This window comes from Rhincodon typus, chromosome 13 (assembly GCF_021869965.1).
Source record: "Rhincodon typus isolate 14 chromosome 13, sRhiTyp1.1, whole genome shotgun sequence".
Taxonomy (NCBI): domain Eukaryota; kingdom Metazoa; phylum Chordata; class Chondrichthyes; order Orectolobiformes; family Rhincodontidae; genus Rhincodon; species Rhincodon typus.
The window spans coordinates 29,961,563-29,987,190 of NC_063344.1; the positions used below are offsets into that span (position 1 = coordinate 29,961,563).

Sequence of the window (25,628 nt, forward strand, 5' to 3'; positions counted from 1 at the left end):
GACCCGAAACGTTAACTCTGTTTTCTCCTTCACAGATGCTGCCAGACCTGCTGAGCTTTTCCAGCAACTTTGTTTTTGTTGTGGCAACAGATTATGTTAGATAAGGGGTTAAAATAATACATAGAGAATGAAGAACAATCCACCTGGGACTTTGATCAGGTTACCTCTTGATATTACTAACTGTAACAAGATGATAGTATCTGAAGCAATAAGAAAGTGACAAGGTTTATTTCTGCAGTTATTTACAATCCCCGAGAATGAAGGTTGAGTATGCATTTGGGAAAGGGTCAAATAAATGAGAAAAGTGATATTATCAGACATAACCTGTAAACAGGATAACATGGAATGGCAATATGGATGTGACTTTCAAACTTATAAGCAAGCACATTTGATTGTAAGGTCTATGGGGAGAAGTTACAGTTGTCCCACTTCAACAAAAATATATAAAAATATATGGATTTCAAGAAAGCATCACTGTTATACTTATGTAGACAATTTTATTGGAAGTGGTTTTGTTGGTCATATTTTCAGAAGGAAAAGTGAATAGAAAATGGCTATGATACTGATTTTAAAAGTCAGCACCGTAAATATTTAAATAACAAAAGAAAAGAAAACAAAGAGAAATTAGTAATGTGGAGAAAATAAGACAAACAAAATTTATATTTTTGCACTCACAGTTCGATGATGAATCCACTGATTGTGACAATATTCTAGAGTGCCTCCTAAGTCTCTTGTCAGCTGACTTTTTTCAATGTAGCTGTGTAGATCTGCTATTGTATTTAACATGATAATCTGGAACAAATTCAATGAGAAGTGGCTTTTGAGCCATCAAATCACTCTTCACTTTCCACAAAGCAGTATAATAAAACATAACCAGATTAAATATCTGGAAGACAAAGACACCATTAACATCTGATTCAAATAATTTATGGCTGTATATTGCATTGAAGATAATAATGTTGCTACAGAACACTTCAGAAAAATACAAAAACGAACCACTTAAACATCAGCCTAGACAATGAAGGACACAATCTACAATGGATCTTTTACGGAACTATCCATTTATATGGCAGATAAATCCAATACTTGTCTTTGGATAATAATGGTATGTAGGGATATGGGGAAAAGGCAAGAGATTGGCATTAGATAAAACAGTTGGTGCAGGCACAATGGGCAGAATGGCCTCTTATGCACTGTAATAATTCTGTAATTCTATAAAAGTTATGCAGTTCCTACACAATATATTAAATTCTATGAAAACATAAACTTGAGTGTTTGTCAGAATACAAGATAAAACCATATGCTTACCGGTACCTTCATTTTAAAATCATCTCGTTGTAGCCTGATGCCAATGTCGGCAATTGTCCTTTGGATGAAACGAGAAGGTCGCAGGACAAAAATTAGCTGCAAGTTCCCTGGAAATGATCCCTGAAGAAAGATGAAAAGTTCTGAGACGATTGTCTTTGGAATCTTACATGTACTGACGCTCAGCGTAAAACGCCTGAACAACATTAGCAATCTTGGCCTTTGTGGCTGCATTATCCTTCAACGTTGGTTCTAAGGTTAATAATGGCCACAGTCTCTGCATACTGCAACTAGGAATTCTCCCTACAATACAAAGATTAATCAGGCAAGTTGATAGGAGAGGGGTCCAAACCTGTCTCTTTGCATCCATACTTATCCAGTTTAGTAGAAATGGACGGAATGAAGGGAGATGAGGGGGAGAAATAAGGAGGGGAAAATATAGTTCCTAAAAGGAGGAGGAAAATAGATGTAAGTAGGGCAGAACTGAGGGTTAGAAACTTGGAGCACAGCTTTTGGTGAACAGAAGAATCTAAAGTGTCAACATTAGTTGATTGGAGTGAGAAGGGGTCGGAGCTGGAAAACAGTACCAGCATACATAGGCAATAGTTGATGTTAATAAAACAATGCTTTTCAAAAATTTGACAAATTTTTGAAAAGCAATCAGTTAGCTTTTGCTTAATTTCTAAGTTGGCATGTGTGCAATATTATCAGTTGCAATGTGAGTTTATGAGATAAGAATGATAATGTGAACATTATTCTAAGAAATTCAGACATCCAGCAACAACATCTCAGGGAACCTTCCAGCTGCATGTCTCCTGCAACCATGAATGCTGGGAACCAACTCATCACAGCCTCTCAGGTGCCTCATGCACATTTGCAATGCACTTACAGGATGCTTCTGCACTTTAAAGCTGCACTTCAGGGCACATCAACAATTAGGATTGAAATGCTACTTCAAGGATATTTTACATTCAGGGACAAGAATCTAGCTGATGGATTGGGCCAGGCTTGTCTCAGCGCTCACTCGATTTGAACCTATTTAGATACTTACAGTATCCCCTACATTGCCTTTTTGTGCTTTGCCTCCCGTCTGGAGGTATCAGGCTCAAATTACTTCTGACATGCCTTAATATTTAGAGCAGACACAAAGCCAGGAAGCTTGCCATGATTGTCAGCAGTCCTTAGCCAAGTCAAGGGAGACAGCCTTCAACCAGTGGGTCTCAATACAGGAAGTCAAGGGTTAGCCTCTGAAATCAGTCCAGAGGCTTGGGTTTGGTCAGTTGGCCACAAGGGGCGATCAGAGTCAGGATCCTCCCCTTATAGGGGTGAGGAGACAGGTGCTGGTCAGTCCACCACCTGTTTTGCCTCTTTCTGCACCAATGGACAACTGTTTTCTCCTGGAACAAGAGAAAGGTAGGGACTGAGAGAGATGAAAGTGACTGGCTTAACTGTTAGAACTGATAGCGTTGGGTGAAAAGTAGTGAGTTTTCCTGAGTGAGTGAGTAGGCAGCACACAGAGGACATGCAGGGTTGTAATATCAGAGGTGGGTGACAGTAAGTAAGTAAGGGAAGATGTTGTATGCAACAGTGTGAGTGGTAGAAGATGAGCCAATGTGGGAGATGTGTGCAGCTGCAGAGAAAGTGAATGTGAGATAGCGGAGAGAAGATGGTGGCTCTTACCCTGATGGAATGGAGAAGGTTAATGACCTCCTTCCTACACCGTTGAGTATTCCTCAAGTCGGCTGAGGCCACATCATCCTGGGTGGCAACCTTGGCCCAGACTGACAGGGTCTGGGGTCGTGGCCTCCACTGCTGGTTGTGGGAAAGAAAACATCTATCCTCTAAGTCACCCCATCTACCAGGATCTCCAGGTCCCTGAGCACAAAACGATGTGCCAATTTCCCCTTCTCTGTCATGCCCAGGGCAAATGTCAATCAGCACACTGGGCATGTCCGTACTAATAGTGCTTGTCTGGATACACAATGTCCTTTTAAAGGTGGCACCAGCACCAGGGATAACAGCCTATTCCAAGATATCCTGGCAGTAGCAAATTCTTCCGGGTATGCTGAGTGGTAGAATCAGATGAGGGGGTACTGTAGAGGTCTGGTAAGTTTAGAACAATATGTCAAGAAACCCTGCTGAGCCTTGTGAGGAGAAACCCTTCACATAACTCAACAAAACTGATACAGCCAAAATATGACGAAATTCAATCCTATTAATCTAATAATGTGCATTGTACTCGTATTTTCGGACACAGGAACATGACCTTTCTTTTGGTGTATAACTCAATTCTTTGTTCTCAAACATGATTTTCATTCAAACTTGACATAATCTAGCATTATCATAATATTATATAATGATAATACTAGTACTAGTACTAATACCAATACTACTAATTATCATAATATTATATAATGATAATACTAGTACTAGTACTAATACTAATACTACTAATTATCATAATATTATATAATGATAATAATTTCTTGTAATGATCATTTTTAGGTACACTGCTATTTTGGGAGGATTCACAGAACGATTTGTAGATCAGTTCAACATTAGTTGAATGTATTTGCATCTGATCTGCCAACAAGAATCTGAATGGTGTTAGTAACTGAAGTGTTTTGGTCGCTCAGTGGTTTTCCAGATATTTTGCTTGTGTCTCATCAATTGTGGAAACAGTTAAGAAAATCAAGAAAAAAAAATAGATAAATAAACTACACAGAAGAGAAAGAAGCAGGAAGAAAACAATAAAGGAAAAATGCTAACAAATAAAAACTAAATAAGCAAGACGATAAAGTCAAAGAAGAGAAAAATAGAACAACCAAAGAAGACAGATCCCACAGGGAAATGGGAAAATAAATTGAACATGGACAACAGAAAGGTACACAAAAACTGGCTTTTTTATTCACCTATCAGGTAATACTAATTCTAATTAATGCCAAGTGTTAAGTTATGAAAAATAATGTACATGTCTGCTAACATTATATTTTTGGATTTTAGGAAAATACTTTGAGTAAGACTTTTCAAGTTCCTTAAATGGGTTATCTTCCCTCAGCTCTCCCAATACGCTCTATTTTAAACATTCAATCATGTTTTTAACCCATTGTAAAAGAACAAAATGGCTTTGACTAAAACCATGAACAATACTCTCTGCCTGACAATAACAACAGCAGCAACTTGCATTTACATCTCCTTCATCTCAAGACAGCCTACTTTTTATTTCTGTAACATGCACTGTCCTGCCTCAGTCCATCTGCCACTCATACCTACATGCATGCCTATGCCACAACAAGACTTTACTATACTCTATTGGCTGGTCTCACTATGTCTTATTTCCATAAACATCCCATCCCACAACAAATCCATTTCACTCATCATCATTATTATTAATAATGCTTTTCCATTCCCAACACCTTAAATTTAAAGTTATTATTCTTATGTTTAAGATTTTTCACTTCCTTGTACCTCTTCATATTTGTAGCTTCCTCCAGCATCCCCAATTTCCAAACTTTTTATTCCTTGGACAAGCTTCTTATCTGCTCTTTGAAAGTTTGTTCAAAAATTGGCAGGTGTATCTTGATCTATCTATACCTCATCATCTAAAATTCTTTAACCAAAACCAGTTCTGCATTTTCCTCTGGTCCTTGAAACTCCTTCTTAACCTTGTCTTAAGCAAGCTTTTGCTAATATCTCCATCTTTGATTTAACATTCACTTTTCCATTTTCCTCCATGAAGTATCTTATAATGTTAATTTATTTTAAAGGTGTTATTGAAATGCAAGTTATCGTTATAGTAATACAACTTTCATGTTCTTAAAATCTCTGTCCATTAAACTATTCTTAGACAAAGATTTTATTGTGTATTGAGAATCCCGAGGCTGGCATGTAATGTGGGTCCCAAAGCTGCATATAAAAGGGGCAAGACAATGGCAGCAATGAGACGGACAGGAATGCACTCCCATTAAGACTCTTCAATTTCTGAAGAAGGGTCCCGATCTGAAACGTCAACTTTCCTGCTCCTCTGATGCTGCCTGGTCTGCTGTGCTCCTCCAGCTCCACACTGTGTTATCCCATTAAGGATGGAAGCCTACCTCAATGAGCTAAAGGCCTAATCAAAAGGCCTGGCAGTTCTACAGACTGACCAAACCACTGATAGAGGTAGTTATTGCTGAGACTGCACCAGGTAGGAGAGGGTGCCTCCGCAAGTGCCATCACGTGGCCAGTATAAAAAGCCATAAATTTCCAGCATCAGCCAGGCAGGCCCAGATGGTCGGAGGAGTGAACACCCCAGTGGTAGTGGCGGTGGCAGGGTCACAGTGACCAGCATTACTATGGTGGGGCCCCTCCATCAGTATTAAAGCTTCATGAAAGGGAGTCCCTACAAGCCTGAGAAGGCACTGCGTAGCTGCTAGGGTCAACACTCAGTGAGGAGCTGTTTCATGCTCATAAAACACTGGCAGCCTTCTAAAATGACTGCCAATAAATTATATGTCAATTAATTGTATCAATTGACAGTCAGCTTCTTGTTGGCCAGTAGTTGAACTGTCGCTTCTCGCAATGCTGGAGATATCCTTAGCAACAGGAACATGTTGGCTTTCCTTCCTGATGCCATTTCCCCATCCTTTGCACCTCCTAGCCTGTCTCCAACAGACCGTTAAAATTACTGCCTTAATTTCAGAGTTTATTATAAAACAGTGCTAACCTTTTGGTTATTAAGAACGAGACAATCAATAGAAATAAGAATGGTCACAACCGGGACATAAAATACTATGGAAGCTTCTTAGTATTAGGTCTGTCATTAAATCATGACAGGCTGAAATCCATTTATGATTGGTCATCAGCACAACTAAGAATTTTCCAAAGAACTGTATATATTAAAATACTACACATTTTTAAAATTCATTTACAGAAATTAATGTCTGAAACAAATGTCACTGCTAGTGTATTGATTGGAAATTTAAATACAACACTATTTGCCGTTATATATTAGCTTCAGGTATTTACCACAGTGTGCAAATAACATCCTCATTACTGTCACTATAATAAACAAGAGTTAGACTATTATTCATATACAAAGAGAAAGGGAATGGGGAAATAATAATGGGGATCAGGGAAAGGCAGAGAAGTTGAATAAACGCTTTGCACCAGTTTTCAAAGCAGAAGATATTAAAAGCATTTCAAAAATACTAAATGATCAAGAGGCAAAAGGAGGAAAGGAAACAAATGCATTAACCGTCAGCAGAAAAAAAGTACTAGTGAAACAAATGGAGCAAAAGAATATTATGTTTCCTGGGTCTAATGGGATGCATCTGGAAATATCCAAGGAAGCAGTTACAGAGACAGTGGACACACTGGCTATAGATATTTTCTAATCAGCCTGCTCAGGAGTGTTATGACACACTTTGGAATCAGGTGGTACTTGAACCCAGGCCTCCCAGTCCAGATGTATGGACACAATCACTGCACGACAGCCCACCTTCCAAGAATTCTTAGATTCTGGAAAAGTCCCAGAGGATTAGAAACTTGCCAATTCAATACCTTCATTTGAAAAGGGAAGGAGCCAAAAAATATATAACTATAGGTTAGTTAGTTTGACATCCATAAATGAGAGAATGTTAGAATCTATCACAAAGAATGTAATAGTAGAGCATTTAGAAATATGATCAAGCAGAGTCAGCATGACTTTACAAAGGGGAAATCATGTCTGAAAAAATTTATTAGAATTCTTTGAGAAGATAAAAAGCAGGATTAATAAAGTGGAAGCATTGGGTGTAATATAATAGGATTTCCAGAGATATTCAATAAAATACCACACATTAGGCACTTAATAAGAAACGAGCCCATGGTGTTTCAGATAATATACGAACATGGATAGAAGACTGATTAATTAATAGAAGACAGGAGTTGTATAAAGGGACATTTTCAGGATGGAAATCTGCAACTCATGGAGTGCCACGGAAATCAGTGCTACAGGAATCAGTGCTGGGGGCACAATTACTTACAATATTGATTAATAACTTGGATGAGAAAAGTCAATGTTCATTAGCCAAGTCTGCAGATGACACAAAAATACACGGGAGGTCAAATGAAACAAAGAGTCTGCAGACAGGTACAGACAGTTTAAATTAGTGGTCAAAAACTGGCAGATGGAATAAAATGTGAGAAAATGTTAGGTTATGCATGTTGGCAGGCAGATTAAAGAAACAGAACATTATTTAAATGAAGAAAGTGTGTAAAAATCTGCAGCACAGAGATTTGAGTGTTCTCGTACATACATCACTAAAAGCTAGCATACAAGCTCAGGATGTAATACAGAAAGCAAATGGAACATTGTCCTTTATACTAAAGGGAATGGAGTATAAAACTAAAAAAGACTTGCTTAAACTACATTAGTCTAGTTAGACCACAGCTGGAATACTGTGAGCAGTTCTAGAAATATAGAAACATGGAAAGTAGGAGCAGGAGTAGGTCATTTGGCCCTTTAAGCCCTGCTCCATTATTCAATATGATCGTGGCTCATTGTATAACTCAGTATCCTGATCCAGTTTTTTCCCCATACTCTTTGATCCTTTTAGCCCTAAGATTTGAGCCATTTATCTAAGGAAAGATATACAGGGATTGGAGGCAGTCCAGAGAAGGTTCATGGAGTGATTTTGGGTATGGTGAGACTATCTTATGAGGAGGGTTTGAGCAGGTTGGGCCTGTACTACTGAAGCTTAGAAGAATGAACTGTAACCTTATTAGAACATACAAGGTTATTTTCGGGATTGACAGAGTAAATGAAGAAAGGTTGTTTCCCGTTACAGGGCAGTCCAGACACAATCTTATTTTTTTATTCATTCACAAGATGAGGGCATCACTGGCTAGGCAGCATTTATTGCCCATCCCTAATTGCCCAGGGGGCAGTTGAGAGTCAACCACATTGCTATGGGTCTGGAGTCACATCTAGGCCAGAACAGGTAAGGATGCAAGTTTCCTTCCCTAAAGGACATTAGTGAACTAGATGGTTTTTTTCTGATAACCAACAATGGATTCATGGTCATCATTAGATTCTTAATTCCAGATTTTTATTGAATTCAAGTTCCACCATCTGCCATGGCGGGATTTGAACCCATATTTCCAGAATGTTATCTGCATCTCTGGATTAACAGTCCAGCAATAATATCACTATTGCCCTGAGGTGATGGCCTAGTATAAGGGGTTGACCATTTTAAGAGAGAGATGAGGAGGAATTTCATCTCTGAAGGTACTGAATCTGAGGAATTCTTTACCGCAGTGGGCTGTCGAGGTTCATTGTTAAATATGTTCAAGGCTGAGGTAGAAAGATTATCAATCAGTAAGGGGATCACGGGACATGGGGCAACGGCAGAAAAGTGAAGTTTGTAATTATCATGTTGCCAAAAACTCATTGAACGGCAGAGCAGACTCTACAGACTGAATGGCCTAGTTTTACTAACACACCTTATGGTCTTAATTAATTATTGCTTCACATTACATTTTACCCAGTATATGAATTTGTGTATCATTCAAATAATCACAAGTAATTTAGTACCGAAAATAGAAGAAGTAAAGTTTAATGAACTACACTGCAAATTTAAAATGGAGCTTTATTAAAGCTTTCAAGTATTACCACTCCATACCTTTGTAGTGTTATTCTCTAAGGTCAAAATTAATTCCGTTGATACCTTGGATAATTAACCTTTTATAACATATCTCCAAGGTTGACATACCCTGCACTTTAATTATTTGATAGAAATCATAAGTTATTGACAGTTACACTATAGTGCTAAGTCCAAATGTTTACGTGACGTCTTACTATTTTCACTTTACTTTATTGTATAAGCTACTTGATTGCTGGATTATGCTAATTGTATACTTTTTAAGAAGCTGCGGGAGTGCCCTTACCTCAGGTCCAGAAGACCCAGGTTCAAGTCCCATCTGTTCCAGAGGTATGTAATAATGTTTCTGAACAGATTGATTAAAAATTACAAAAATAAAGCTGTACCATTAAATCTCTACCCCACCAAAATTTTGGGAGGTCAATGAATAACCCTTAATAACATCACAGGTTATACGATGGCATCGGAAAGTGTTGCTGAGCCAGATGAACAGCCATGTTCTCAACAAATGGCACAACAGTCTTGATGGACGAATGATTTTCTCTTGCTCTGATATTCCTATGAAATATCCCAGCCTTAAATATTAACGAAAAATATAACATTTTCAATTTTAGCTACAGTTAATTGCTTCACAGAAGATGTCTTATTTATGGGAAATGCCATGAAAAGGAACCACACATCTCAGAATAAATCGAATTTCAGCAATCAGAAAACTTTAATTCTACTCACTGCTATGCGCATTAAAGATGCTTTGACTGAACTCCATTTGTCCCGCCTTCTGTCAATAATTATGATAAATCCAATACTGGCAGCATCCAGACTGTAATAAAGCAGAAGCAAACCTTTTGAAAATTATCTTTTATATTGCACTAAAAGAAATACCATTTTACAGACTATCCAAAGATTACCTAATGGATTCTACAGATAATAATATGGTTCCTATAGTATGATGTAAAACATACTCTGTGATCTTAAAGATTATGAATTCGTTGTTCTAAGTAACGTAATTGATTAAATGGAAATTTAATATAGCCATTAAATAGCTTGAAAATGGGGAGTGGAGTGTATATAATTGAAGCAACTTTTTTTTTGTGCAAGACTTTTATCTTTGCTTTTATTTATATTTGTTTTAAAAATAGTTGTTTATTAGAATCATTAGATTTCTAGTCAAATTCAAAACCTCTACTCAACTGCCACCATTTCCTGATGAAAAATGTGATTAAAATAGATAACTAAATAGGGAGAACTTCAAAGAACAATTAAATTGCTACTGTAAAAGGTCAACTGAAATGTGATTTTTGTTGTCAGTTATGAATGTCGTCATACAGGTTACACTTCCTTTCCATTAGCGACTATATAAACCATACAGTTCTTATCATTAGTTAGTATTCCCTTTAGGTTTGGGATTTGTACTCTCCATTTCTATTTCCTAACATTTCTCTCTCATCTACCTTACAATAGGGATTATTCATCATTCAGATCTGAGGAGCTCCTTTTCTTTCCTTACAGATTCTGACAAGTCTCTTGTGTAGCAAATTTTCGTATTTTAAACAGCAACATGAGCAGAAATATCCAGATAGACAGGTCTGGATAGAAAGATCACTCTCAGTGCTGTTGAGTGGGAAAATATGAAGTTATAGCTATTAGTACTGAAAAGCTTACATAGACCACCACTAATCAATCTGCAATTGTCCATACAATTTCGGATGTTCAAACAAAGCTTTCAGAATGCAGACTAGAATAGAACTGACAGTCAGCTGTTTTTTATCAATGGAAATTGAGCAGACATTACACTGAGCTGCCTGCTTTTCATTTTAAACCTTCAAATCAAAAAGTTGCATCAGTACAACACGGGATCATCTCCTTAAAGCCGACCATGTTGACAACAGTTTTTGTTATATTACATATGCAGTGCAAAAAGATCACGCTGCACTAATGCCTGTTCTACAGCATCGCTTGCTATATTGACAAACAGTTATACAATTTGCATTCATCGGAAGGTTTTGCCTTCCATTGACTGTTTCTTTAATAGAAACATGAAAATTCCAAGTTTCTGTAAAAAAAAATTGTAATAGTTCTGTGATCATTCTCAGTTTTTCTAATGAATGTGTACAATACATATAATTTATATTATGGGAACAAGCAATTCAATTCAAACCCATTTGTGCTGGTATTTCCCCCATGTAAGCAAGTATATCAAATTACATTTGTTCATTGAAGCAATGCAACTTAGCTCCAGAGGAGGTCTAGTTGAAAGGCCACCTACACTCCATGGGTCTTGCTGATGTGTAATATAGTATTGAGGAAAATCAGCACTTAAATCTTTATCATGTTGTAGTCACTACTCCTAAGTTTGCCAACCCAATTTATTTCAACAGTCACAGTCAGATATAGCAACATCTTGCAGGTCCATTTCCTATTGGCAATAACCTAATGAATAGTCAATAAAAGAAACCCTGCTGTTTGAAACACTGATGATACTTCTTCTGCACAGGGATAAATTACTGTTTTGGTATTCAGTTAGAATGTATGAATGTAACACATAAGTGTGTCATACCTGTTCCGTCATAAAAATTCTATTGTTTAATTTAATGAGCTATGACAACTAAAACAAATCAAAAGATTTAGGACAGTTCAATTTCTGTTTTACAAAGGTATATTTATTGTTATCAATAACATCATTCCAAACTAGGCTGATAATTTTTTGTTATCATATTGCCACAATGACAGCATTTGAACTTTAGGACCTGATAACCTCTTCTATGCAACATCATAATCTTATGTAAAGTTTGGAAACTTAAGCACATAAAATAACTTCTGGATATTCACAATTTAGTTACATTTTAAAAATTAATGTTAATTATACATTAATAATTAATATGAAAAATTTGCAGTGCTGATCTTAATTACCATGATTTACATAACATTACAGACAGAACTTTAGTTAATTCTCTTACATCCAAAACACAAATATAAAATATAAGGAGATGGACAGGTTCAATCTGATAAAAGATTATATTATTTATTAATACATTACAAAGCTTGGATTTTCTCTCACAGTGAAACTGGTGGATGAGCACAGAAATCACAAATCGTGCACCTAAATTAGTCACTTCCCATTTTTGTGGCGTTGGGTTGGGATTAGCACAATAGTGATTCATGGAGGCAGCTGGTTAATTAAATTACCAGCTGCCCCCACTTGCATTGGATCTCAGTAAACGTGGAATCTGAAATCCAAGTGTGCAAAGTGAACCTGATAAGAGTAAGTCTCTACTTCCTGCATTTCTTTGGAAACCCATTGTACACCTTTGGAGAGGGAAAGCCACCTAACAGGGACCACTTGCATGCTAAACAGCATAAGCAATCCTACAACCAACAGATCAGATCTAAGCTCTGCAGTCCTACCACACCTAGTCGTGAATGGAGTCGGATGATTTAACAACCCACTGGGGGACAAGGCCTCAATGACAGATGAGCCCAGTATATCAGTGCAAAAGGTAAGGCTGAAGCATTCGCTACAACCTTCAGCCAGAAGTGCCAAGTGGATGATCCATTTCGGCCTCCTCCAGTGGTCCCCAGCATTACTGATATCAGTCTTCAGTCAATTCAATTCACTCCACATGATAGCGAGAAACTTTGAGAGTCACTGGAAACTGAAAAGGCTACGGGCCCTCTCAACATTGTGGCTATAGTTCTGAAGAATTGTTTTCCAGAACTTGCTGCTCCCCTAGCCAAGCTGTTCAACTGGAGTTACAACACTGGCATCTACCCAACAATGTGGAAAATTGCTGCATTCAACTGAGTGTGGCATCAAGAAGCATCAGGGCAAACTCTCCAGTGGTTGCAGTCATGCCTGACACATAGAAAGATGGTTGTGGTTGTTGGAGGTCAGTCTTCTCATTTGCAGGAGTTCCTCAGGGTAGGGTCCTCGGCCCAACCATCTTTAGCTGCTTCATCAATGACCTTCCCACCACCATAAAGGTCAGAAGTGGGGAAGTTCGCCGACGAATGCACAATGTTCAGCACCATTCGTAGATACCAAAGCAGTCCATGTCCAAATGCAACAAGATCTGGACAATATCCAGGCTTGGGCTGACGAGTGGCAATTAACATTCGTGACACATAAATGTCAGACTATGACCATCACCAGTAAGAGACAATCTACCCACCACCCCTTGACATTCAATGGCATCACCATCACTGAATCCCCCACTATCAACATGCTGGGGGGTGATCATTGATCAGAAACTCAACTGGACTCACCACATAAACACAGTGGCTACAAAAGCAAGTCAGAGGCTGGGAATACTGCTGTCAGTAGCACACCTTCTGACACCCCAAAGCCTGTCCACCATCTACAAGGCACGAATCAGGAGTGTGATGGAATACTCCCTGCTTGCCCGGATGAGTGCAGCCCCAACAACATTCAAGAAGCTCGACACCATCCAGGACAAAGCAGCCCGCTTGATTGGCACTACATCCATAAGCATCCACTATGTCCACCACCGATGTTCAGTAGCAGCAGTGTGTACTATCTACAAGAAATATTTGTTGGCATAAGCTATTATGTATTTGAAGGAACATAAACATAGTAAACTGAAAATTATGCACAAGAATGTTTTTCAAGATAATGAAGAAGTTTATTTTGTCTTACCTCATCGTGGGTCCTGAGGTCTGCACATACCAGGTGAGTTGGCATAGTTGGAAAGGGTAGTGTTTGGGGTGCATTGGTTGGCTAGAGTTGCCAATAAGCTGCCACAAGGTCTATAAAGACCATGGGAGTGGGTACAGGGTATAGGTTGGCATGGAGGATTTGCATGGCCATAGAGGTGTACACAGGGCATGAGGAAGTATAGGTTGACATGCATTGGGCATGAGAAGAGTGCTAGAGGTAAGGGGGTATGAGGGGTTAAGACTGGAAGGCTGTTTTATACTCATTTTTTCCCTGAAACTTCAAGCTAGCCTTCCTTCCACGCATGGCATCCTCAACTCTTCGACCAGGTTTGCCCGCTCTGACTTCTAATGTAATCTGCCTTCAGATCCAAAATTCAATGTTTGGGCAGCCATTTTGAACTTGCAGATGGATATCCAGGCCCAACAGACCTGTGTGTAACTCTTATCTCCAAAACTACTGACTTATGTTCTTATGTTTGTCAACAGCTGTTTCCACTGAAACTACCTATGTCCAGATTAATAATGATACTGGGGACGCTAATTGTATTTATAAAGAAAAAATTCTTTTTAAATTTCTCACATTGTGAAGACATCCTCATGACAGCTGTTGCTTTGTGGCACCTCAGATTTATGCCTCCCAGCACCTTATTTTATTTTTGTAAAGAAGTTCCTGTAGTCCAATAATGAGTCTTTCACTGCTCCAAAATTATTGCAAGTTTTGGTATTTAAATCATAATAAAAGAAAATGAGCAGAACAGGTAGAAGTCAGAAATATAAATTAAACATGTTTCATTGTGTTGAATGTTTTGGCTGTGGAATTGCTTTGAAAATACAGATGAAAATAACAAGTACTCATATTTCTCTTGAAACTGTTTTACAAAAAGGTAAATCACTGCATATTTTCTCAATCTTCCTTTGGTATGAATTTATAAAGTGTAAGACCTGATCCTATACAACGAAGTACAATAACCTGAAATTAAATGTGCTATAGTCTAATGAAGAATCTATTAAGTATGTACAGTGATTGAAAATAGTATAAAAAGCAAAGGCCAATGATATCACTTATAGCAAACACAAGAGACAACAGCATAACTCACCTTGGGATGCTAGTCAAATATGTTACAACATTCAGAAACTCTTCATCAGAAAGGTCCCCAAAGGTAGAGTGTTCTGGAAAAGTGATGATTGGCGCACCATCCCTACTACGTCCCCCTGTTTTAAAAATATTTCAGTCAGAAGATACTTGAAGGCAAAAAAAATCTGCAATAATTTGCAGTAAAACATTTTAAAACAGTTCAGAGTAAAAGTTAGTGTTAACATTCTTCAACAGACTTAATGCACAGCAAGATACAGAACCATTCAGATTAGGTGCAAAAGCAAAATACTGCAGATGCTGGAAATCGGGAAATGAAATCTGTCTGTCCTGCTGATCATTTCCATCATTTTCTCTTTCATTTCATATTTCCAGTATGTGCTGTATTCTGTTTTAGTGGAGAAGCATACAAGTTTCAGTATAGAGTGCGGATCCATTAGCTAATCTCAACAGTAACTGCATTTGATCACTATCTATTATTTGGCCTCAGCATCCCTTAACTAGAAGTGAGGAAGTTAGCCAAGGTTCCTGTGCAAATTGCTACCTTGTGGTTGCTTTCCAGGAGTGCAAGTCTGAACATCTTACATCACACAATTCTAGGTTCACTCATCAAGAATGTCAACTGGATGAAATATTGGATGACAACAGACAGCCATAAAATAGCACCAATTAGAACATTCTAACACAGGGAAGGAACAAATAGAAACCTTTAAGTCTGCAGTATACAGTTCCAGTCCTATTCATCTTTTTTTACTCATTCATGAGACATGGGCATCACTGCTGGGCCAGCATTTATTGCCCATCACTAATTGCACTCAAGATGTTGGTGGTGATGTGGATTCTCACATGCCGTTGGAGACGATTTTAACCCGATAGTTTCAGACATATCTGCCATGGGGAAAAGATTCTTGTGATCCACTCTGTCTATGCCTCTCAAAGTTATACGCCTCAATCGGATCACCCCTCAGCCTCCTCTTCTCCAAGGAAAACAAACCCAATCTCTCCTCATAATGGAGACTTTTCATCCTAGTTACTCTGAAAGAGTGGTGATGTATTTCCAAGTCAGGATGGTAAGTGACTTAGAGGGGAGCTTGCAAATGGTAGTGTTCCTATATATTTGCTGCCCTTGTCCTTCTATATGACAGTGATTGTGGGCTGGGATGAGGGAGAACTGTACTATAGCAAGATTTTTTTTAATTCATTCATGAGATGTGGGGATCTCTGGCTAGGCCACCATTTATTGTCCATGCCTAATTGCCCAGAGGGCAGTTAAGAGTCAATCATATTGCTGTGGATCTGGAGTCTCATGTAGGCCAGAGCAGGTAAGGATGGCAGTTTCTTTCCCTCAAGGACATTAGTGAACCCGATGGGTTTTTTCAACAATCAACAATGGATTCATGGTCATCGTTAGACTCCTAACTCCAGATTTTTTATTGAATTCAAGTTCCACCATGGCGGAATTTGAACCAGAGTCCCTAGAACATTACCCAGATCTCTGGATTAGCAGTCCAGTGATAATACCACTAGGCCATCGCCCCCCAATAAGTGGGTAAATTGGGTCTATATTCTCTGGGGTTTAAAAGAATGAGTTGTTATCGCATTGAAATATGCAAGATAGTGAAGGGGACAGTATCAGGAAAGGGGCTGATTATTTAGCACTGAAATGAGAAGAAATGTATTTACTTAAAACATTATGAAGCATCGGAATTTTCTAGCCAGAAGTTCTGGACGTTCCACATATATAACATTGAGATAGACAGATTTTTGGTCTCTCAGCTAGTATTAGCAATGAATGGAAAAGGGTGTTGAAACTAAAGATCAGCCATGATCATACTGAATGACAGAATAGGCTTGATGGGCTGTACAGTCTAATTTTCCTCCTTTTTTTAAATGTTCCTTTTGTTCTTATTACTGGACTTTGGGCAAACAGTGAGGCTTTCCACAAAAATTATACTAGGACTAAAAGGTTAAATTATGCAGACAGGATTTGATGTGGTGGAATTGAATAATAAGTACAGGAAGACAGGGTGGTAAAGATGACATACGGTATGCCTGCCTTCAATTAGCCGGGGTATCGAATATAGGAGCATGGAATTCTAGTTTCAACTTTATAAAATATTGGTTAGACAGCAGATGGAATACTGAGTACAGTTCTGGTCGCCACACAGTCGGAAGGACATAATTGCACTGGAGATGGTACAGAGGAGATTCACCAGGATGGTGCCTGTGATGAAAAGCCTCAGTTATGAGGAGAATCTGGGTTTCTTTTATGAGAGATGTAGATCATGAGAATCTTTTCCCCATGGCAGATATGTCTAAGACCAGAGGCAAAAGTGTAATGTGAGGAGTAAGTGATTTTCTTCATTCACAGGGCGGTAGAAATATGGAAGGCACTGCTTGAGAGGGTGACGGAGGAAGGTACTCTTGTAACATTTAAGAAATGTCTGGATAAGCACTTAAAATTCCAGGGCAAAGTAGGCTACGGACCAAATGCAGATAAATGGGATTAGTGTAGTTTGGTATTTGTCGATGGACTGAAGGGCCAGTTTCTATGCTGTATGACTTTTTGAGAATAACTAATAGAATTGTAGAATTGTGTGTCCTGATAAAAGGAGGCTGCTTAACTCTTTGAAACTTTACCAGCTCCTTCCAAGAGACAGTCAACAAAACTCATTCCCTTCCCTTACTTTCCTGTTCTTTCCATACAGCATTTTATCAAGCCCAATATAGTCCCATTGCCCTAATCTCTCCCCATAATCTTTATCAATCACAAATTAATTTCATTGTCCGTCTTCTGTCCACACCCTCTACATGCAGACCTCACTGTGCCTTGAGAAAACTGTGGGGCTAAGTGTCTGGAAACAAAGAATAAATGTTCCATGTTCATTGAATTTCCCATTGACAAAGCGGAATTGCTGATAGCTGTAGTTTGATGATGAATATGCAGTTGTGATTCCAACCAACTTAGATTAGAATTTTTGAGAATTGGTTAACATCCTCTGCTACAAGATTTTACTGCGTAGACAAAAATTCTAGTATATGGAAAATGTCAGGTTCCATTCAGAAATCTCTGCTGGAAGAATGAGAGAGAGACATGCAGCTCCTGAGGAGTCTTCTTTACTCTGATTCCTGGCATTCTGTCCAGGGATGATTGCAGATGTCCTTAGTTCTCTTAATGCCAGGTTTTCTTTTCAGTAAAAAAAAACCCTTTTTTAGCTCTTTAAATACTTTGCTTAGTTTTTTTTCTCAGTCATTTGATTTCCAGTTAAAAAGTAGATGACTTACGGTACACATGAAACTGTTGACTTTGGTTTCAAAAAAAAAATCACATGGCAAAATAGTCACTGTAGAGATTCTACGATCAATGAATTAATTCTACGGTATCACATTTGTTCTGTTGAGATAAAATTTCTCATGAGTGTGGGATCATGCCGCCCTCTTGTGGTTTCATACATCAGAATTCTTTTCTCACCAATATCTACAATTTGATGCCCTATAATGTTTAGTGCATTTTCTTATAGTTCCTTTTCCTCTGCCTGTCATAAAACACATTTCACATTGTTCCATCTTGATTGTTGATGTTCTTCTAAAGGCAACTTATATACTGTGATGTTATGAAGATATTGTGCTGAACTTTGTTGTAGACTAACAGTACTCAATGCTAATTCTGTGCAACACAGGCAGCAAAGTCTACTAACTACAAATGCAGAGTTAAAATGGACAACTGCCTATCACAACTCGAGATGCCATTTTTCTCCAAAACCAACAGTATTTCACCACCTGATACACTTTTTAAATATTTCAAATGGCATGTTGTTGATTATTTATTATCTGGTAAACAGAGTCTCTAATGGAGAAAAGTCTTAATTACTATCCAGCAATCTCATTGGTACTGGAAATTAACTTTTACCAGTGTGGTGTCTGATTCATTCAGACTTTAATAACTGTCGAGATTTTGAAAATAAAATAAAAGTTTTTTTAAAAATCTTTTCTTCTTTCTTTCATTTTTATCTTTCTCAAATTATGTTTTCCTCTTTATTATGGTCTCTGCACTTGATCTGACATTGAGTTCAACATTCTAACTGATACTCATTAATAACTCAAATCTGATTTCTTAAGGGTATTCACATTTCTTTATGCTGTTTACACAGATGCCAGTTCCCCTCTAGAGGGTGTTATACTTCTGTAATTTACAATCAGTTGCAGTATAAATCCCACAGAAGACCCTTGTTATTCATTTATTGCAGAGAGCAAACTCCAGTCCAGTGACTCACATTTTTAAACAAACAAATTTACATATGATGAACCCCACATGGCACATGGCAAAATTTAAATTACATTAATAGATCTCGAATTAAAAGCTGTTCTAATCGTGATCATGACACCAGTGCCAAGTGTTGTAAAAACTCATCTGGTTCATTGAATTTTAGGAAAACAAATTTACCATCGCCAACGGTTGTGGCCTACATGTGACTTTAGATTCACAACAATGTGGATGACCCTTAAATGCCTCTGCCTAATGACTAAGCCACCTCAGTTATATATAACAGCTACGAAGTCTGATAAAAGGAATGAAAACTGCCAGACCACCCAGCTACGTTCACTGGAAAGGATGGTGGCACTCGCAGCCCTGCCAACCCTATAAATTCGTCCTTATGAACAAATGGGACTAACAAACGTATGGCAAAATTTGGAGAACTGTCCCACAGACTTATCAGGCAATCATTTGACATAGTCATTCTCACAGAGTCATACCTTACACAATGTCCCAGACACTATCATCCCTGGTTACGTCTTCTCCCAATGAGAGGGCAAACGTACCAGAGATGGCAGAACAGTGGTATACGGCCAGACTTGTGCTAGGGGTTAGCAACATTGATGCTAGATCCAAAAAAGTTTCATGGCATCAGGTGAAATATAGGCAAGGAAACCTCCAGCTGATTGTCACCTACTGAACCCCTTCAGGCGATCTATCAGTTCTCCTTCATGTTTAACACCATTTGAAGGATGCTTGTAATCTGGGTTGGGGGAATTTAATATCCATGCCCTAGAGTGTCTTGGTAGAATCAAACTGACAAGCTGGCCCAGTCCTAAAGGATATAGCTGCTAGACTGGGCTTGCGGCAGATTGTGAGGAAGCCAACAAGAAGGAAAACATACTTAACCTCATTCTTACAAACATATGCGTAGCAGAGTCATTTGTCAATATTGCTAAGACTCATCACTTCACAGTCATTGTGGAGACCTTTCATTTTGAGGATACTCTTCAAAACATCATGTGGCACTACCACTGTACTGAATGGGATTGATTTTGAACAGACCTAGTAACTCAAGACTGGGCATCCATGAGGCACTGTGGGCCATCAGCAGCATCAAAATTATTTCAGCCACAATCTGTAACCTCATGGTCTCATATACATATATACTCCACTCTACCATTGCCATCAAGCCAGTGGATCGACCTTTGTTCAATTCAGAGTGCGGGAGGGCACACCAGGAGTAGCACAAAGTGTACCTAAAAATTAGGTATAAACAGGTCAAATGTAGGCTATGCAGTCCTGCCAAATCCAGTCAATGGCGATAGACAAACAACAAGCAGGAAGTGTGGCTTCTACAAATAACACCCCTCCTTAATAAAGAGTGGTCCCAGTACATCAGTGCAAATAAGGCTGAAGTACTAGCAAGCATCTGCACCCAAGAGTGCTGAGTGAATGATCCAATGTGGCCTCCTCCCGAGGTCCTCAGCATTGCACATGCCAGCCTTCAGCCAATCTGATTCACTCCACATGATATCAAGAAACAGCTGAAGATACCAAATACTGCAAAGGTTTTGGATCCTAGCAACATTGTGGAAATAGTCCTCAAGGCTTATATTCCAGAATTAGCCGCATTGCTAGCCAACCTATTCCAGTATGATTCTAACACTGGCATGTATCTGGCAATATGGAAAATTACACAGGAAGGCACTATCAACAGAAGACACAAAAATTCTAACTTGGCAATTAACACTTATCAGTCTATCAACAGCAAAGTAATGGAAGGTGTCATTGACAGCGCTGCAAGGAACACTTACTCAACATTAGCCGGCTCATTGGACGTTCAGTCTGGATTCCAACCACTCAGCTGTTGACCTTAATACATGCTTGATCAAATAATGGATAAAAGGAATGAACTCAAGAGGGGAAATCAGCATCACTGCCAATGACATCAGGCAGGATTTGACCAAGAGTATCCTAGCAAATTGAAGTTAATGGGAATCGGGGAGAACTGTCTGGAAGTTGAGATGCAAAACCTTAAGGGGAAAATGTGGGAAATTTTGACTGGAGAAAATAACAGGAATCTGACTAAGAGAGGACCAAATTATAACAGCCCATCTGATAAAGGTAGTGGAATAATTGGAACATCCACCACTGACACATAGTGACTGCAGCGTGTACCATCTACGAAGTGCCCTGAAACAACTCGCCAAGACTGTTTCTAAACTTGTGATCTATATCTCTACCACAAGGGCAACAGACGCATGGGAATGTCACTACCTGTAACTGCCCCTCCAAATGACACATCATCCAGACTTGTGCGACAGTATCAACATTCTTTCATTGTCACTGGGTCAAAATCAAGGAATTCCCTCTCTAATATTGTGAATGTAACTACAACATTTTGATTGTGGTGGTTCAAGAAGGCAACACATGTTCATTTTCTCGAGATTAGAGTTGGGGAGTAAATGCTGGCTTAGCCAGGAATGCTCATATCCAATGAACAAAAATGACCAAATCAACTGGTAGGCTTTGATTTATTAGACTATTTTTTGAAATGTTCCATGCTGTAACCAGTGCCTAGCTGCTATGTACATTTCTTTATCTATTACAACTTCAGTTGTTATTTGTTCACATTTAACAGCTGGAATAATTTCACCTAGAGATTGAGAATGTCTGGAACTTGTCCAGTGTTCAAAGTAACAGAAAAATCAGAAACAGGCAATCAGTCAACAGTCAATATGAATTGAGTTGTTATTTACATTACAGACCATCAATTCCACACTTTCTTTTTGTTATTCACCAAAAAAAGAGTTTTAAAAACGCCCACTGTTGTGGTATTTTCTAATGCTGAATAACCGTGCTATCAGGAGGTGACAGTTTCTGTAATATAATGTCATTCAAAGCTCTAAAAATTACAACGTTGCAACATTGCTTGTATCTACAGATGATAACATATTTTCTAAACATTTTGACAAGATGTAAACGGGGGTCTGAAACAAAGAAAATGTTTATAAATTTTGACTAATTATAAAGCACACAAAGAAAACCAAAAATTAATTTCACTCATATTCATTTTGTGCAATTAGTCTTAGCTCATACTTCAAAACTACTTTTTACAGAACTAGCAGACAAAATATTTGCACCCAGCTCCTGTGTCATCCTTTTCATGCCACTCCATCCCATTCTATTCTTTTTATGCCATATTTCTGACGCCATTTCTTTACTCCCAATCGTCCTATGCCATCCCAAACCACACACTCAAAATGCCTCTGTGATGTATTGTGCTTGCCACGTTTACAACTGTGAAAAGGTTGATTAGTTTACAAAATAGGATTTTTGATTCTTGCATTGCATTTGTCACTACTTTCAATTTTCCTTCTTTCCCCATCACTTAGAACACTGGTGAGAAAGTAATGAGAAAGTGGAATTTGCCATCTGGTAGTTCACTGACTTGAGCCCAAGTCCAATCACTTCATAATGTGAGTAGAAGTGTTGCAATTCCATTTATGAGATGTAAATAAACAATAAACAATAAATAATAAATATAGGCTCCCATAATTTCAGTTTCCAGTTTTCATAGTGGCAATTTCCCCTTTTCAACTTCAAAATAAATGTAGTACGTAAATTCCATAGATAATTGCCATTTTGAGATTGGAATGTGGGTTTATTTTGTATATAATAACTTCATTTAGAAAATATCAGGTCCCTGCAAGACACCACACATACACCAGCCAGCTCTTTTCTAATAGCAAGTTGCTTGGGGCTCCACTCCCAGCTAACTAGTTGTTGCTGATGTGGCTGACGGGTCTAGGCCCGAAACGTCAGCTTTCCTGCTCCTCTGATGCTGCTTGGCCTGCTGTGTTCACATCCAGCTCTACACCTTGTTATCTCTATGGCTGACTAGTAAATTGGTTCCAGTCTCTTATTGCTAGGGATTGTACAGGCACAATGTTCACAACTAGCCTAATTACTCTGGCAAATCAAAATTAGCTTCTAGGTGTCTGATTTAAGTACAGCATTGCTAAATCATAATCAGATCCTTTCTCTTGGAAAACTGTCGTTTATGGCATTAGGTTTTAGTGTGGTGCAGTCTGACATTTGTTTTTGTCTATTTTAGTCTACTTTTTGAAATATCAAGGAAGAGAGGTACTGGCAGGAAAAAGGAGTTAAGGCCTGGGGCAGAACGGCTGTGATCTTGTACAATGGTGGTGGTGGTGGTGGCGTGGGGTGGTGTTGGGGGTGGGGGGTGTGGATTTGGTGGGGAATTGAGGGCTGCATAGCTTACTTCTGTTCCTATTTCTAATGTTCTTAACTTCTTTTGCACATTTGCTTCATTTACAAACTGTCCCTCAATTGTAAGTAAGAAACAAATTATCTGATCATTATCTCACTGTTGTTTCTGGGACAACAAATTGCCTTTTTTGCATTCTTACACAGGTCATGAGCATCACTCACAAGATCAACATTTGTCATCTTGCCCCAACTACCATCAAAATGGCAGTGGTCAGATGCATTCTTGAACCACTGCACTGTGCTATTAGGAAGAGAATGTCAGATTTTGGTTCAGCGACAGTTGGTGTTCCTGTGTATCTGTCACCCTTCCAGCTGGTAAAGTTTGCAGGTTCGGAAAATGCTTTTGAAGGAAGTTCTGTGAGATGCTGTAGCACATCTTGATTTTTATAACTCTTCAGCTACAAAGTCGGATCCCGAAATGTTAATTCTGTTACTCACTTCACAGATGCTGCCAGACCTGCTGAGTTTCTCCAGCACTTTCTGTTTTTATTACAATGTATTCACTATTTTTTTCAGCTAGACACAACATAAATATATTACTCTACGAAGTTGATCATTAGACATGAAGTCAAGCAGATCATGTCTTTAGCTGACTGCTGACACAATAACCTTGAAAGATTTTAGTTCAGAATTTCTATCACGTTCCAGTCAACACAAACAACAACTAAAGAAGAAAATACTGTTAATTTCCCACCTGATAAAATAGCAAACTGTTTCTGTAGCTGTTCAACAATATCAACCGCAAGCAGGGGTCTTATTTCTTGTTGCATGATTTCATCTGTGGAGACAATAAGTGTAAGCCAGTGAGTCAAGTCTAGGATCAAAACAAAGTTACATTGTAAAGTAAGAGAACTATTCAGGAATTAAAAACGATAATGATTTCCCAAGACATTACTCATGTTTCAGTCATAAGACTATCTTGTTACTCAAAAGTATCATGACATTTTGGAAAAATCTCCACTCTGCCTACAGTTCACATACTTCATATATTCAGTACTGCTTCAAAGCTAAATAAACACAATTTAAGAATGTATGAAGCAAATCAATACCGAAAATTAGGCTGTTGTTCTTCGCTTAAAAACATACATTGAATTTTCTCTCCATCAGATTGTAATAAATGTTTTGATTAGCAGATAAAGCACTTTTCATAACATGACTACTAAAATCTATCTCTCCCTCTTCCAATGGCTTCAGTTGTGTTCAAATTAAACATAAATCTTTAGCCATAAACATATACTATTTATGGAATTATTTTTCATGGCAATGAAATAACTCATTTTGAAGTAGGAAAGAACTATAAAACATAAATATAACTTGGCATGACTTCAGCAGGTCTTATTAAACATAAAAATAGATGATTATATCCATCCATGCAACAGAATAAATTCAGCAATTGTAGGTTCCTCTTATGAGTAATTATATATACTACAACAAGATACTACTTCTGTTAAAATTGCATTTGTTCAGATGTTACTTCAAACTGTGTGGGGAATCTAAATAATTGCCTTAATGGCTATTGTTCAGACCAACAGGATGATTATTATATGCAGAGCATCACAGCGGCTAGAATGTAGCACCATGTGATTTAAACTGCAGCAACATTCAGTTTTAGATTAGTGAATACTGCAGCATAATAATGTAACTTCGTACAACATGGACTGCAAAGCTGCCATGCTACATGTAACTCAAACTGACAAATTATTAAAATGCTGCAGATTTAGGCATATGGTTGCCCAAGAAAATTGTGATCAGTTTTATTTTAAAACAGAAATTAGAAAGTGAAAACAGTGAATAGAAAAATTGAGTAATTGAAAAACAAAGAATGTGTATTCACTGCTTATGCCTGCCAGTTACCACCAAACAGTGTAACACAGTAATTAAATAATATTCAACTTCACAGTTGTGCAAATAATATGGGATGATTTATGCTCCAAATGGTACTGACATATTAATCAGAAAAGAAATAGAATAATTTATTTTTCTGGCATTAGTTGTTTTCCACTAAAATAGTGGAAAACAAGACATCCAAATTCAAATGGAATGAAGAAATGACCAGGATGTTCCCTTCCCACGAGTTGGTGGGAAGGTGACAAGAAGGGCAAATGATCAGATGGCTTATCACACCACCACCACCTCAGAAATTAAGTTCTAGTCAGGAAGACCAATTGACACCAATTATGGACCATATGTTGTCAACTGATGATCATGTAATAGCCATCTTAGGGCACATAATAAGGGCTCATGTAGTGCAGTGGTAGTGTCCCTAACACTGGGCCAAGAAAGCCAGGTTTCAAGTCCCATCTACTTCAGGAGGATGCCATTACATCTCTGAATAGGTTCATTAAAACATCATTTTTAAGACCACCTAATAATAACCTTATCC

General features: G+C 38.2%; 1 protein-coding gene across 1 annotated transcript in view; it reads right to left on the reverse strand.

The window, feature by feature from the left end:
- Positions 1-25,628, reverse strand: part of mcf2l2 (MCF.2 cell line derived transforming sequence-like 2) — a 314,201-nt gene that overhangs the window by 190,180 nt on the left and 98,393 nt on the right. Inside the window, exons 2-6 of the mRNA XM_048604308.1 lie at positions 23,940-24,023; positions 14,699-14,813; positions 9,657-9,747; positions 1,309-1,428; positions 676-792 (exon numbers count right to left, since the gene is read on the reverse strand). Coding sequence (XP_048460265.1) covers positions 676-792; positions 1,309-1,428; positions 9,657-9,747; positions 14,699-14,813; positions 23,940-24,023 — 527 coding nt within the window. The remainder of the gene's footprint in view (positions 1-675; positions 793-1,308; positions 1,429-9,656; positions 9,748-14,698; positions 14,814-23,939; positions 24,024-25,628) is intronic.